The sequence below is a fragment of the Myzus persicae genome, unplaced genomic scaffold, assembly GCF_001856785.1.
Source record: "Myzus persicae strain clone G006 unplaced genomic scaffold, MPER_G0061.0, whole genome shotgun sequence".
In the NCBI taxonomy this organism is placed as follows: Eukaryota; Metazoa; Arthropoda; class Insecta; order Hemiptera; family Aphididae; genus Myzus; species Myzus persicae.
In genome coordinates, this window is record NW_019101123.1 from 1 (window position 1) to 15823 (window position 15823).

At 31.9% G+C, this 15823-nt stretch overlaps 3 protein-coding genes and 1 pseudogene across 3 annotated transcripts; 3 read left to right on the forward strand and 1 right to left on the reverse strand.

Moving 5' to 3' along the window:
* Window positions 1–541: 541 nt before the first annotated feature.
* On the forward strand, window positions 542–1390 carry LOC111027777. Its single transcript, XM_022306194.1, has one exon. The coding sequence runs from the start codon at window positions 542–544 to the stop codon at window positions 1388–1390; it is 849 nt and encodes a 282-aa protein (XP_022161886.1).
* Window positions 1391–5499: 4109 nt separating this feature from the next.
* Window positions 5500–7037, forward strand: LOC111027779 (zinc finger MYM-type protein 1-like). Its single transcript, XM_022306196.1, has 3 exons — window positions 5500–6162; window positions 6306–6399; window positions 6496–7037. Exons 1-3 carry the CDS (start codon window positions 5500–5502, stop codon window positions 7035–7037), a joined length of 1299 nt encoding a protein of 432 aa, XP_022161888.1.
* A 139-nt stretch (window positions 7038–7176) lies between these two features.
* Window positions 7177–8953, reverse strand: LOC111027780 (annotated as a pseudogene).
* Window positions 8954–10147: 1194 nt separating this feature from the next.
* Window positions 10148–10512, forward strand: LOC111027778. Its single transcript, XM_022306195.1, is given in 2 exon segments — window positions 10148–10202; window positions 10205–10512. Coding segments are annotated over 2 exon segments (363 nt in total).
* The last annotated feature ends 5311 nt before the right edge of the window (window positions 10513–15823 follow it).

The following is a 15823-nucleotide window of genomic DNA, read 5'->3' on the forward strand; positions in this document are numbered from 1 at the left end:
ATATATTCAAGTGTGTGAGAAAACATCCATCAAGACATTATGCTTAATAAACATTTCCATACAGATATATACGATCTATGGCTGGGCTGAGAGTAGTGGTGGTGATATATGGTTGGGAGGTGAGTAGTAGGACGGCGGCCTGATCTTTTTGGTTTGGCGGGGAGTAGTGTCAGTGGTATATGGCTGGGCGGGTGGCGGTGGTGGTGGTGGTGAAGAGGAGAGGTGGCGGTGGCGGTGAAGAAGAGAGGTGCCGGTGGCGGTGGCGGTGGAATAGACAGAGCGGTGCCGGTGCCGGTGGCGGCTACAGAACATACATTTCCCTACTACTCACTATTACCATACATCATTCTTACTCTGTTCTATCTTATTGGTTGTCCTCATCATACCTCGGCCCATCGCAGTTGAGATATTCCTGTTAAGTTATTCAAATACAGGATTCTTACGCGTACATTTGGTCCTTCGGGCCGGATGTGGATTGCCAATAAAGCTTCTGTTTCGATTGTGTGAGTACTGTCAGTTCACGAATTGATACTAGTTAACAATGCCTCCATCGAATTCGGAAATTGAACGTGCGGAACGCATACTCAAACGCACAATTGCGAAGCGCGACGCTATACTCGCTCAAATTACACTTCTTCATGATTTAGCGCAAAAGGTCGAAAATAATGAAGACATTCTTCCGTTATTTCGTGCACGAAAAAGGGATATTGATACCTTTCGTGCTCAATTCTTGCTTGAGCAAGACAGTATTTTTGATTTATTGTTGCAACTCCAGCGGGAAGATGAGTATTACAAAATTCACGTTCCACTTGCCAATACTCTCTCCGAACAATATTATTCAATTATGGCGATTTCGGACGCTTGTCATGCTGACCCTCTGCCGTCGTCTTCAAATGCATCTGCTGTCCATGAGAGTTCACATATCCAATTGCCCAAAATACAAATCCCATCCTTTGATGGTGATATTCTACTGTGGATACCATTCCGAGATACGTTCAAGTCTTTAGTTCACAGTAATGACAGTTTATCTAATATTGAGAGGTTTCACTATTTACACTCTGCAGTTACTGGTAGCGCTAGCACTGTCATTCGGTCTATACCATTATCGGACCCCAATTACCTGGTTGCTTGGAAGGCTCTCGAGGAACGATTTGACAATCCACGACTTATCGTAAATGCTCACCTGGATAAAATATTCAATTTCCAGCCTCTGAAATCTGCCTCATTGAACGATTTAAAAACATTTTTGGATACTTTCAAGGAAAATATTGGTGCCCTTAAAACCTTTGACATTCCAAACAAGGAAGGATTCATAATGTTTTATATCGCCTTCCGATTATTAGACTCATCAACAAAATTCATGGTATGTGTAGTTGGTACCTCCATGTAATTTGACTTGGAACGTAATCGATGTTGCTGACAGGATTCTGTTGCGGAGTTGTTGATAGTTGATCAGACTTCCAACGATGATCCAATTTGATTGAATTGCCTCCTCGAATTAATTTTGTTAGAATATTTTGAAATAATTCAAAAAAAATATTCGTTTCCAAAATTTTCTTCTTTTTGCAAACCCTGTCCACAGCGCCAATTGTAACAATCTGACTACGCTCGTTTGATGGTGTTGGAAATAAATGAACAAGAGTTTGACTTTTCTTTATAAATTGAATACTTTTTATTTAATTAACACAAAACACAATAAATTTACTAAGTCCAAATGACTATTTAAAATAATGAAGACTAGCGAGATGTGACTTTAGTGTCCTAGCTCCTAGCTCTTCGTTGATGTTAGTTCGCCTAGTTCGGTGTCGCTGGTCCGTCTACCGAAGCCTATTCATGCGACGTTTTTATAATGGTGATCCTTGGATCATATCCCTGCCTATAATCCTACTACTTTACCATATAAGGTCATACCGTGGGCGGCCACGCGCTGCACACGCCGGATGTCCCTTGCTTATCTGGTCGTTGTCATCTCTACAGAGGCAACACAACACTTTTAGTGTGAACTATTTTAATAATATTCATATAAGTAGTTATATATCTATGAACATATACGTTTCGAGGCCACGCGCAATTTATCATAATGAATAGGCGCTTTGTAGGCCTCCCTCAACTATTATATATATAGAGTTCTTGTCCAGGTTATTTATAATATTTTAACAAAGTCACAGCTCGCTACAGCTTGAATTTAGTTGGCAATGACGCCGCCAAAGTATGTGTACGTATGATAACGTTCTTTGACATTGTCCAACAAATTTTTAACTTTTTTTCATCCTCAACAAGCATATGGACAACTTTAATGAAATGTATTTATATTTCATTAAAATGTACTAGTGCCACGCGGTGGTCTGCAAAACAAGATTCTGTATCAGCACTTAAACGTAATTTAAAAAATGTATATAATGTTCTAAAAGAAATGTCAGAAAACTCAGAGTTACCTAAATAAGTAATTCTTGGATCAACAAATCTTTTGAAACATCTTGATTTTAATTTTTTTTGTCTACTGGATTTATGGAATGAAATATTAACAACAATTAATCGCGTTAATTTAGCTTTACAAAAGAAAAGTTTAACGATTGATAGCGCAACCAAAATGGTTAAAGGTTTAATCTTATCTATACAAGCAATGCGAAATGAAGGAATTGAAAAGACAATTGAATTCGGTAAAGTGATTGCAAATGATCTCAGTATTAAAGCAAATTTTTCTGATAAGCGAATAAGGAAAGTGAAAAGATTAGAATTCGAGTTAATTGAAGATAATGTGCAAGTTTTATCTCAACAAAATGAATTTAAAAAAGATATTTTTGAAGTTTATGATCGAATTCTTACAGAGTAAAGGAAAATATGTCAGAAATTAATGAAAATTTTGGATTTTTGTATGGTAGTAGTTTGACGGACCACTCTATGGACTATATACAAAAATGTGCAGCTGACTTATCTCTGAAGTATGAAACCGATCTAAATTCTTCCGATTTTATCTCTGAAATAAAAGATTTTAAGTCTCAAGCATTTTCTCTTTTACCTGACTTAAGGGGGTGTTCGGACAAAATCCCGCAACCAAAATCCCGCCTGACGAAATGCCGCCACCAAAATCACGTCTGGACAAAATCCCGCCCGAACGAAATCCCGCCGGGTAAAATCCCGCAAAAAAACGTATTGTACGTAAATTCATTATAACGTAATTCGTTTAACTGTTTCAAAAGTTGTCTACTGCTGATCTGTATTGGTTATTGTTGTTATTTATACAAGTATATCATAATATATATGCGGAACTGGTAATGCGTTATCGCTTATCGCTTGAACGATAATTAGGAAATCCGTATACGGTATAGCCATATAGGTATATATATATAATATATATACGCAATTAACTGACGCGCGTGTACGATCTATTGTACTTCATCTCCGAATTTATGATATTAGTATACTTCTGACATTCGTAACATCAAATTAATAAATCAGTCTACAGAAACCACCAAAAAATGATAAAACAATATGGAAATGCGTGGAAAGCAAAAATGTTATGTGTCGCGCGAGAGTCCACACTAATGGTGAAGAAATTACGAAAGTTATGAATGTGCATTCCCACCCACCTGATCCAGCCAAAATTAGTGGTAATCGAATTTTTTCTAAATTGAAACAGTTATCTATGGATGTAGGATTATCAACTCATACTGTAGTCGCAAATGTTTGCCAAGACATTACACCTGGAATTTCTAGTGTATTACCCAGTATCAGTTCTTTAAAACGCAATGTACGGCGATATAGGGTATGCTTAGAAACTTCCCTCTCTAATCCATCTTCCCTAGAAGACTTAATAATACCGGAAAAATACTTACTGACAGCGGGGAAAAAACCGTTTATGTTCTATGACAGTGGAAAGGAAGATCCTCAACGATTACTGATTTTTTCTACCAAAGAAAATTTAGAACTCCTCACAACTTGTGATCATTGGTATGCTGACGGAACATTCTCCTTTTCCCGGCCACTATTCTCACAAATTTATACAAAACAATTCAATGAACTTTTTGCGGTATTTCGTCCGAGCGGGATGCCGTCCGACGGGATTTTGTCCAAACGCGATTTAGGCGGCGGGATTTCGTCCGGCGGAATATTGCTGGCGGGATTTTGTCCTAGACTCCTTAAGGGCCGCAACACCTTTAGCCTTACTACAATTAATTACAACATATTCTTTGCGTGCTGAATATCCAAATGTCGAAATAGCTTTACGCATATTTTTGAGTTTGCCAATAACTGTGGCGACGTGTGAAAGATCATTCAGTAAGTTAAAACTCATAAAAAACTATTTGAGGTCGACAATGGGACAAGATCGAATATCTGATATGGCTATTTTATCTATTGAACATACATCAGTAAACACTATAGATATAAACCAACTTATTGAAGACATTGCTGGGAAAAAAGCTAGAAAAATTACAATTTAAATGTTACTTATAAGTAAAAGTAATACTATTATTTATTGTGTTATACCTATGTTCTTATAATTATTATGTATACCTTTTTATATTTTAATAAGTTATTGATTTAAATAAAATTAACATACGCTTACTTAATTACAAGGCAAAATCATTATTTATATTGCGTTCATAAATAATATTCAGTGTTGAGTTTTTTTTATAAATTAAAATACATAAGGGCGTATTTTGAAGTTTCGCCCCGGGCGCAATATTTGGTTGTTACGGCCCTGCTTCTAATACAATTTCAAAGAACACAATGTCAATGAAAGGTAAATAAAAGATGAAATAAAATTAAAATATTTATAATTTGTTTTATGATTTTTTTTTTTTTAGACAAATATTTGGATACTTTACATGTAGAAAGTCCCAACAAGTCAACATTAAGTACACCTATTATTCATACAAATCTTGATCCTTGTCAAGGTAAGGACAATGCATATTATTTGTTATCGAACGGTTTTGGTCCGTATCAACCTAAAATTATGATTTTCCAAAACGTGGAGGTAGAAAGTTTCGATCGAAATGGTTCATATCTTTTCCTTGGCTTGAATACAGTCCTAGTAAAGATTCAGCATATTGTTTTTATTGTCGTGCCTTTCCGTCTAATAAATCAGATATAACATTTATTAGCGAAGGTTTTCGTCAGTGGTCAAAGGCTTGTTTTAAATATTTTCCAAAGCATGAACAATCAGTACCACATAAAGAATCTATTACAAAAATAGCTGGATATAACGAAGCTAAGCAATCTGGTAGTATAATTAATAAAGTTAATACACAATATTATCAAGAAGTTGCTGAAAATAGGGAATATTAAGTGTGTTTTAGAAACCTTGCTTTTCTGTGCTCGACAAGGTATTGCCATAAGAGGACATAGAGAAAATGAAGAGTCTCAAAATAAAGGAAATTTTCAAGAATTATTAAATCATCGTTCTAGAGATATTAATATTATAAGACGTTTTTTTACTGAAAAAGAAAAAACTTTCGGTATGTGAGTGGTGAATATTTAAATGAGTTTCTTGGATATATGGCTAATATTGTTATCAGAGATATTGTTGATAATGTGTTAATTGCTAATATTTTTAGTATGATTGTTGATGAAACACAAGATTTATCAAGGCACGAACAAGTTGCAATTATTTTAAGATATGTTAATACTGATTTTTGCCCAATTGAAGCTCTCTTAGGATTTTATATAGTTGAGAGTACTGATGGTTTGACACTTTCTTTACTAATAAAAAATGTTCTTAATTCTAATGGATTACAACTTGAGTGTTTAAGAGGACAATGCTATGATGGAGCAGCATCCATGCGAGGTGCTTACAAAGGAGTCCAGTCAAGAATTAAGGAAGAAAATTCTTTGGCTTCATATGTTCACTGCAATGCACACATACTTAACTTATGTCTTGTTGATCTATCTAAACAAATATCTCATGTAAGAAATGTATTTGGTACTTTAAGTAATTTACATAATTTCATTAAAGCATCATCTAAAAGACAAGCTGTATTTGACAATATGCGTTCAAAGTTAAATATGAAAATGGGTGATGGGCCATCTACTTTGAAAAGTCTTAGCGATACTCGTTGGAGTTGTCGCATAGATGCTTTAGAGTCTCTTATATTTAATGACCAAGTTGTGATTGACTCGTTGGAAAATATTTCAGAGAATGATTCTATACATGGGTCAGATGCAAATTCATTATTAAAATCAATGAAAACATTTGAATTTTTATTTTGTGTACATGTTTTCAGAGACATTATGTCCATTACTAATATTTTGTCAAAGTATCTAAGTATCTTAAGAGTTCTAATATTGACTATTCTATTGTTCAGCATATGACCAAAGCAACTATTCAAGAACTCTCTAATATGCGATGCGAAGATAGATTTGATGTGATATGGTGTAAAGCTAATGTTATGAGGATAGGTAATGAAATATGTTCCCCAATACTAAGTAGAAAACTAAATGTTCCTAAACAACTTGGTGGAGGTTTAAAACAAAATGAAAATTGTAATGTTGAAGATCATTATAAAATAAACATATACTTCCAAATTCTTGATACTATAATAAGTGATATGAAAGAAAGATTTAATGAAAATGACATTCATATTTTGAACTGTATGCAAGATATAATAGTAAATGAACCAATCAAGTTCACTTCATATCAAGATGTTAGTACAATGTATGGTTTTAATGAAAGTGAGCTCAAGTCTGAAACAAAGATATTTAACAGGATGTACAAAAGTCTGAATACTGAAAATACTGTCCAATCTAATATAAAATATATGAGGTCAGGTGATAATGCTGTTGGGTTTCCGACATTTGCAAAATTATATAAACCTTTTTTAACTATACCATCAAATTCAGCAGCATGTGAAAGAAGCTTTTCTTGTCTCCGACGATTAAAAAACTATTTAAGAATTACTATGGGACAATCTAGATTAAATCATTTAGGAATTTTACAAATAGAACGTGAAAGATCGTTAAATATTAATAAGGATGAAGTCATAAAACAATTTGACTCATCTACAATACCATGTCGTTTAAAGTTTAATAATTTTTAAAACTTAATTGTTATTCTTAAAATTGTATTGTTCATTATTATATTTTTTAATTACTAGTATTTATATATAAAAATAATTAGATTTATAATGTATTTTATGTTAATATAATATAATAATATGGTTATATTAAAACATTTTTTTATAATGTTGGGGGTGTGGGGGCAAAGCCCTCGCGGGTTTTTGCACCCCGAGTAACTTTTGCAACCCTGGATATTTTTCCCAAATTACGCCACTGCCTGTGTGCGTTTGGAGGTATTCTGCTGTAGCTTTCATGACAAGATCCACAAAGTCCTTGGTGTAAGCAAGGATAAGCTACTACTGTTGGAGGACTGTACAAACATATATAGATTTTTTCCTCTACTATTGGTGTAACTATAAAATAATAAAACATCCTTATTTTTAATCAATTACTTTAGCTAGAAACAAATTTCGGATAATTATTACTTAATTGTCAAGTCTTCACGTTCTACTTAAATAACTGATGGTATCACATGCTGTTGGTGGTTAGATAAATCTTCTTCATCTGAATAGGATGAATTGAGATTATGAAAAAAAAGAGTCAAAATATTTATTTGTTAGTATATTTTTTTTGAAAATCTGTATAAATAATAAGATAATGAAAAATCATACGATCTTGAGGAACAGGTATTCGTGGTCTACGTGGTAAAATTCTTCTCATTATTTCTTCGCGAATCAGATCCTCATGCTGATCAACATTCAGTGGTACTAAAGCTGGTGCTTCTTGAGGTAGTAACTGTGGTGAAATAGTAGCAGCCCGTAGCAGGGAGTATAAGAACAAGTTGCAGTTCCTGATGCTGATCAACAGTGAGTGGTTTTAAAGCTAGTGCTTCTTGAGGTGGAGTTAGTGGAAACACAGCTGCAGGAATTATAGCAATTGCTTGATGTAGAGGCGGTATTACACCAAAAGTTGGTGTTGAATGCCTAGCACATATTAAAAATGTTGCCATTGAGTAGCGTCCTTCTACAAACAGCCTCTAGGATCTATCCAAATTTCTCTGCTGATCTATCCAAACTTGACGTTGAGGTTCTCTTACTTGTTCACCATCAGTGGCCTCATTATAATCAACCAAAACACCATTGAAGTAAGTAATTAGTCCCTCTATAAATATAAAACACTGGTATATTTCTTTTTTACAGTTAAATAAATAAAAATATAATTCCTCAAAAACATCCATTGATCAGGATTGTGCCGATTTTGCTTGTGCATCTGAAGATGTCGGTAACTTACTTCCAACACGATATTGGTTCGCCAAGCAGTGTCATTCACTGACAATATATCTGCATTAATTTCTATTGGCAATATTGTAGAATTTGTTAGAATTTGTTATATGAAAAAGTATGTTGTATAAAAAAAAAACTTTTATTTTGTATTTTACAAACCTACAAGCCAGTAGATCGATAATATTCAAATAATAATGAAAAATTGTGATCATTACTATTACTGATCGATGACTGCACATGCTGGTATAGTATGCCCCCACAGTTTCAAAATCATCAGCTATACAATTTTGTGGCAGCAATGGCAATGCCATCAACATATGCACAGTATCATAAGCTCCTCGATGGTTACTACATACTTCAATCAATCCTAAATATTATATCTTATAAAAATTAAAAACCAGTATTATTTATTGACTATACATTTCATTTATCATTAATTACATAGGTAACTTAGATTTAAGAGTAAAATTACCCATGTTTGCAACTTTTCTCCAAACTGCATGGGTAGAATGGAACCAACATCCTCTAATAGTGGTATTTGGAAAAATTATTCTTATAGCAGCTAAAGCTGCTCTTTCAAAATCAACTATTATGACTTGAGGTTGCCACTCTGGTACTTTGCTTAGAACTTTATTGAAAAGCACTGTGTATGCCCTTTCTGTTTTTCTGGACATTTATGCAAACCCTATAGGAAATCCCTGAAAAATGATTTATGCATTAATTTTTAAAAAAAAGTGGTTAAGTGGATGTCGCTCTACTGCACAATAGGTTACAAGTGGGTTACTGCAATGGATAGTATTCAGGGACGAACCGAAGGGAGGTCATGAGGGGGTGTTACACAACCCCCCCCCTACTCGGTAATATTTGATTTTCAGTTGGAAAATGTAATTTATTTTCACCTGATTAAACCTTTTTTTTTAAGACGAGGAAAGGAAAATTAAATACATTGTTAATATTGTTTTGACTCAATATTTTCGTAATGGGTTATGGAGCAGATTTGCAAAAGTTTAGCGAGATTGCGAGAATCAGCAGTTGGCATTAGATAAAATTCTAATGAACGGATCATTGCTCAAAACAACACGCATACTTATAACAATATAATAATATTATATCATGCATATATACAGTAGAATATCAAAAAACCGTCTATTTCTGTCATCCGTCATCGCATTTAAGTAATGCTGGCAATGGCATGCGGCGACGGTTGTGACTTGTGGTGGGCAATTTATCAAAAACGCGATGGACGGCTCGTGCAGAATCGGTTAAAGCAGTTTGGATATCGTTTGAAATAATTCTTGACACTTTGCAAGAAATCTCCTCTTCAAATTTGTATGATAGAAAAACTAAAAGCTAATCAATAGCTCTGTTTAAAAAAATAACAACATTTGATTTTATTGTTTCAATAATGTTTATGAAAAATTTATTATATAAACTCAAAGCACTCACAGAGAAGTTGGAAGCAAAGAAATTGAATATAGGTGATGCAAGTAATTTAATAGAGGGTACAATTAAATCGCTTGAAAATATAAACAAAGATTCTGATGGACTGGACTATAATAGACGCAGCTCTAATATTTTCAAAAAAAAATAAATTTAGATCCAATAGCAGATTTTGAGAAACATCATCATAAACGGTCGATACCAAACAGAATAGATTCTAATCCAATGACTCAATCAGACTTCTCATTAAAATTATTTTATCGAAAAGAATTTAAACAAGTATTAGACACACTGATAAACTTAACAAATGAGCATTTAAAAATAACTATTGAAACACTCATGCCTTTATTTAATATTTTTAAAAACCATTTGACAATTATACTTGTTCATTAGAAAATATGGCGGGTGCTGTAAAATTACTTCTCGAAATGACAAATAGTGCGAAAATTCACGACATTGATGCAATACATGCAGAAATTTAAATTCTTTAAATCAATGTGATGGAGAAAATTTTAATAACATTTTTGAAAAATCTGAGACATTAAAATCAATTCTTCCGTGGGCTAATCGAATTTGTCATTTAGCATCGTCAAATCCGGTTACTACTGCATCTGACGAAAGAATATTTAGTAAATTAAAATTAATAAAAAATTACCTAAGGTCGAAATCGGCTGATCAACAATTAAATGAGCTGATGATGTTGAGTTGTGAAAAAGACATAATAGATACTTTAGATATCGATAATCCTGTACACAAATGGGCAATGCTGAAGCAACGCAAGGTTCAATTGTGATTAATAATAGTTTTTAAAATTTTAAATACTGTAATACTCATTTTATAACCATTTGGTAATAAATAATAAGTGATGAATTGTAATTATTACCTATTTCATATGTTTGTTGACGTTATTTCATTCTGATATAAATTTAAAATAAGTAAGGAATTTCTAAGTTTCCACTTCAAATTTAATTCAAACTAAGAATTGAAATATAAGGTAATAAATAAATTTAAATTTACATAATAACTAAAAATAAAATAATAGTTCACAAAAATTTTGAATTTCAAATTCTAGTTGGCAATTTTGAAGATTACACCCCCCCACCATGATTTTTTTTGAGATCGTCCCTGATAGTATTAAATTTGTATTCAATGATATACTATAATTGTATACGAAAAACGATACTGAGCGGGGATGATTTGTCTGACAGGGATATTTCATACTACATTAGTTATGTTGTTATAGTTTCAAAAAAAATTTAGGTATCTATAAAATAAATTCCAAATTAATAGAATCAGATTCATTATGCCACTACCAGACTCACTCAGTCATTCATAGTATATACAATTTATTATAAAGTATTAATATAAGTCATTCACAACATAAACTATTACAGTTAGAATATAAAGTATACTCTAAAAATGTAAAGTATCCACAAATAATATTTTCAAATTACACAAATTACAATAATACCTATAACTAAAATTGTGATTCTTTTATTAGTACTATTTATATATTAAATAATAATATTTAATATCATCCAAATTTGAACTTAAAAAACTATAAAAAAAAAAAACCAGTGTATGTGTTACCACTTAGGGTTGCCACCTCTCCGGGTTTCACCCGGAGAATCCGGGTTTACGTATAAATCTACGGGCTCCGGGTTCAGATAATTTTTCTCCGGGTCGGAGATAAAGATAAGATAACATACGATTTATAGTCTTAAATAGACTTGTTTTTATTATTATGCCTTTTTTTTATTAGTTTCCGGTAAAAATTATTGAAATGTGCAACAAATAATGTTAAATATGATTTTAAACTTAAATAATTTTTCTTGTTTGTGATTTTTAATCATATTTTTATAATATGATTTGTAATTTTGAATGATAAAATATGTGATTACTGATTATATAAATATTTTTTTGTTTGCATTTCATTACTTATCATTTCACTTCAACTAAGCTATAGATTATAGATTATACTACGTACTGGTGTGTATAATAGCGTCTAGCTGATGACCTTTTTTTTTGCTTATCGGCCTGTCTCTGGGGCTGCTTTCTTTCAAAGGTGGCAACCCTAGTTACCAGTATACGCGCGCGGGAAGTTAAACTTCTTTTGAACGGTAGGTACATGTGAGTGAGTGAAAAAGAAAGAAATTCATGGATAGACTGGAGTAATGAGGATAATAAAGAAAGAAAAGAAACAATGTAAATTATATTTTTTTTTATTATTTTTATTATTTTTTATGCTAATGATTGATTATCATTTTGGTCAATCGGTATAGTAGTTATGATTGGCATATGATGACTAAAATAGGAAACGTACATTTGCGACTGAACATTATCCATATATCGCGTAAGAATTGCAGCGATTGTTGTGCCTGATTTAATAGTCGATATTGTTGGATCATTATTCAGTTATCGAGCCTAACCTAACCGCCTCGCCGCACGACCTTGACCTTTAATCGCAAGTAGCAACTGCTTTTGTATGATATTATTATTATCATCGTCATCGTCGTCGTCGAAACCGCATCGGCTGTCACCGACCAACATTATAATTTATAATTTATAATACGTAATATTATGTACATGACGTACTGATACGCTTCGCTCCGCCGCCCCGACACCGTATGAAATCATCCCGGACATCATCCCCTTTTTGTCTAAATATTTATCTCATTAATATTATTGTTGAGTTTTCTCTGTTTAATAACCCAACCAAAAACCCATAGCCGTTTACAAAATACAGCTACGACAATCCGTGGTTGCGCACAACGACATGTCCGTGTTTGCGTCCGTACGGCTGCCCGTTCGCTTTTTTTCCCTCACTACCCTGCGTAAAGAAGTTTAAAAACTTTTAAAACTGTATTTGATAGTTTTAAACATTTTTTTGTTAACTACTTACATAAAACCTTGTTTTTAATTTTCAATATTTAGCTATAGAAGTTGAACGTTTTATAAATGTTTAACAACTAAATATTCTGTAAATTTTCAATAATTTAATAAATTTTTGTCAAACTTTGATCTTGAAACCCTTATCAAAAAAAAAACATGCCTACGGATTTTTAATATTTTCCAAATTCTACTACATTATTACTTATTATTATTATTATTATTATATTATTCTTTTTTTTATTTCGTCTCCGATAGTCGATAATAATTTATTGTACTTTCCAATTTCGACGGCACAAGTAGTCCTTGTCCGTCATTATTTTCATTAGTTTCGTCTACTTCCGTCATTTTTTTGTTTTTGTTAGATTATGCTTCTCAAAGATTTTTATATTCGTGTTGCAAGTTCAGAGCCGTGCACTGCATTCTTACGAGAATACCAACTTTTAAAAGATGTGAATAATATTGACCCTTGCCTTAAGTGTGGCACAGAGATGTGTCAAAAACGACGGAAGAACCGTAATGGTGAATTTGTGCCTATATTCAATTGCCCAAAAAAACGTTGTCAAACTTTCCGTTTAGTACGTCAAGGAAATGAGTTTTTTCACTTTACGGACCTCAATAACAGGGTAACATGTAATCTAACACTTAGCGAGATTATGGAAATAGTGTTCATGTTTGCCATCGAAATACCGAGCACTCAGGCGGCTGAACTTACTGAAAGATCCAACAAAACGATCACTGATTGGTATAACTTGTGTCGTGAAGTGTGCACTGCTGTCTAGAAAATTACAAAAAAGATTTTATCAGCATTTTTTACTTTTGTTTAGCGCAATAAGGCTTTTAGTTAATCCAGAGACTTGCATTTTATATAATGAAAAAGCAAGGATTTTATTAGAAAAATTTATCAACGACTATGCTATTTTATATGGATCCGAATTTATTACTTACAATGTCCATAACCTTATTCATTTGCCTTACTTTGTTCAAAAACATGGTCCACTTGATTCGTTTAGTGCTTTTAGGTATGAAAACTATCTTAAAGAATTAAAAAAAAGTATGAAATGTGCCAAATATCCTTTACAAGAAGTTAGTAACAGGATTATTGAAAAATACAACCAAATAAATAGTTCTACTGAAAGTCAAATAAAATATCCACTATTTCAAAAAGAAAAACTCAATAAAAATTATTCTTTTAATGTTAGTGAAATAGCTTATGAAAGAGTAATTTTGCATGAAAACTGTTTATTAAACATTAATTCTGTTAATAATAAATGTGTCATGTTAAAAAATGGAGATTTGGTTATAATAAATAATATAATAAAATTTGGTAATAATGAAATAAAATTTAATGTCCAAAAAATGTTGAATCTTTCTGAAGTTTTTAATTTGTCTAATTTTAACTTATCCTCAAGAGATATTGGTTCTTTTGTTGTTGATTTTGATTTTCTATCAACTGATCAATCATATTATACTGTTGTTTTTTTAAATGATTTTAAATGCAAATGTTTTTGTTTACAACTGTCTGTTTGTAAAGCAGTTATAATAACATTAAGTCATGACTATTAACTATACTTAAACATAAAAATATAATTCAATTGTTATTTAATTTTTTTTTTCATTAATACAACTGTTTTATTTGTTATTATTCTTTATTTATTTACCTAACTATGCACAATTGGTACCTAATGAGAAATAACAATTTTCTAATAATAAGTACAAATAGACAATAGTACATACTTAAGGTTTTTAAACAAAAAATTTGAAGTCGGTCGAGTCAGTTTCCCCAAGTATTAAAAAATAAAATTGAATTGTACCTAGATACCTACATGAATTATACTTATTAATTTATAAAAAGGTAGGTACATGTATTTATTATGTTATGACTAATGAATTTTGAAAATTGTTGCAACGAATACAAATATCTAAGTCATAAACTCAAAATTCATAAGGTCATAAACAATTATTAGTACCTATGTAATATAAAATAAATATTGTTCTTTAAATCCCATCAATTTTACCTATTACTCAACAGAGTAGGTTAGGCGATAGGGTGTAAGGCGTAGGTTTAAGGTCCCCATAATTACTAGGTCTTTACGGACGTCGGGGGTCGTGGTTCGAATCTCTTAGATGGGTATTATTTTTTTGTTATTTTATAATAATAATATTATGGTTACACATTTATGTTAAAAATAACGTCTATGTAACATCCAATAATGGTAATATACGTAACGTCGCATGGTAGTTATTACGATGTTTTTTAGATGTTAGAAAACACGTTACATTTGCGTTTATGAAACCAACATGTGACGTTATAAAATTTGGGCATTAGCGGTACCGTAGATGTTGATGGTAACGCAAAAGCAACAAATAATGCAACGTTACATGTTGATTTGAAACTTCCCTGAAATGTTTTTGTAACAAAATATTGCACAGAGGGTTAGTACGCTCATGTTTATATGCTAATGAGTAATGACCTCATTAATTTTAGAAACACTGATACGATGATACGATGTCGATATCATTAAAAATAAAAACACATAAAAATATCTTTTATAATACCGTCAATCCGGGTGACTTGGAACGATTTTGACCTTTTAACTACTGTAACACATTCATTATTGATAATTAAATTTTGTAAAAAAATCATGCAGTGTCGCATACCTCCAAGGAATAAATTGAGCAAAAAAAAATAATGTTCTTAAGTAAATTAAGGTAAAAATAAAATAAAAAGTGCTTGTTCCAAGTCACCCGGAGTTTTGGGTGGCTTGGAACATGCGTTTTTTTCAAACGCAGATTGCATTTAATCATTTGTGGAGGGTCACTTGGAACGCTACAATTATTTTTAAAAAAAAAAAGTGTTAAAAACCATATTTTTATTAATTTAAAAAATAATTAACATTTTTTTTTAAAACAAGGTTATTACTAAATAATACTTTTTTTTATAAGTTGCAGTCTTTGCACCTAAAATAAATTTAACCGACATATTTATGTAACTAAACTTTGTACACATAAAATTTCGAAAAATTTTGAAAAATGTCGGTACTAAGTAATATAGGGACCAAGGTACATATGTTCTAAGTAACCTACCTACTTATTTTTACAAAAAATAAAAACAACCCTAAAAAATTGAAATAATATTATTTTCGATTAACACTATAGCAACACGCATTAGGAATTCACTAAAAAACAACAATAATTTGGTTTTTGAAGTTAAA

Bases quoted from the DNA above. Each gene is read 5' to 3' on its own strand.
- LOC111027779 (XM_022306196.1), top strand. From the start codon at position 5,500: ATGGCTAATATTGTTATCAGAGATATTGTTGATAATGTGTTAATTGCT. The intron at 6,163-6,305 runs GCAAATTCATTA...TCTATTGTTCAG, and splicing joins ATTCTATACATGGGTCAGAT to CATATGACCAAAGCAACTAT. The intron at 6,400-6,495 runs GTAATGAAATAT...GTAATGTTGAAG, and splicing joins AGCTAATGTTATGAGGATAG to ATCATTATAAAATAAACATA.
- LOC111027777 (XM_022306194.1), top strand. From the start codon at position 542: ATGCCTCCATCGAATTCGGAAATTGAACGTGCGGAACGCATACTCAAA.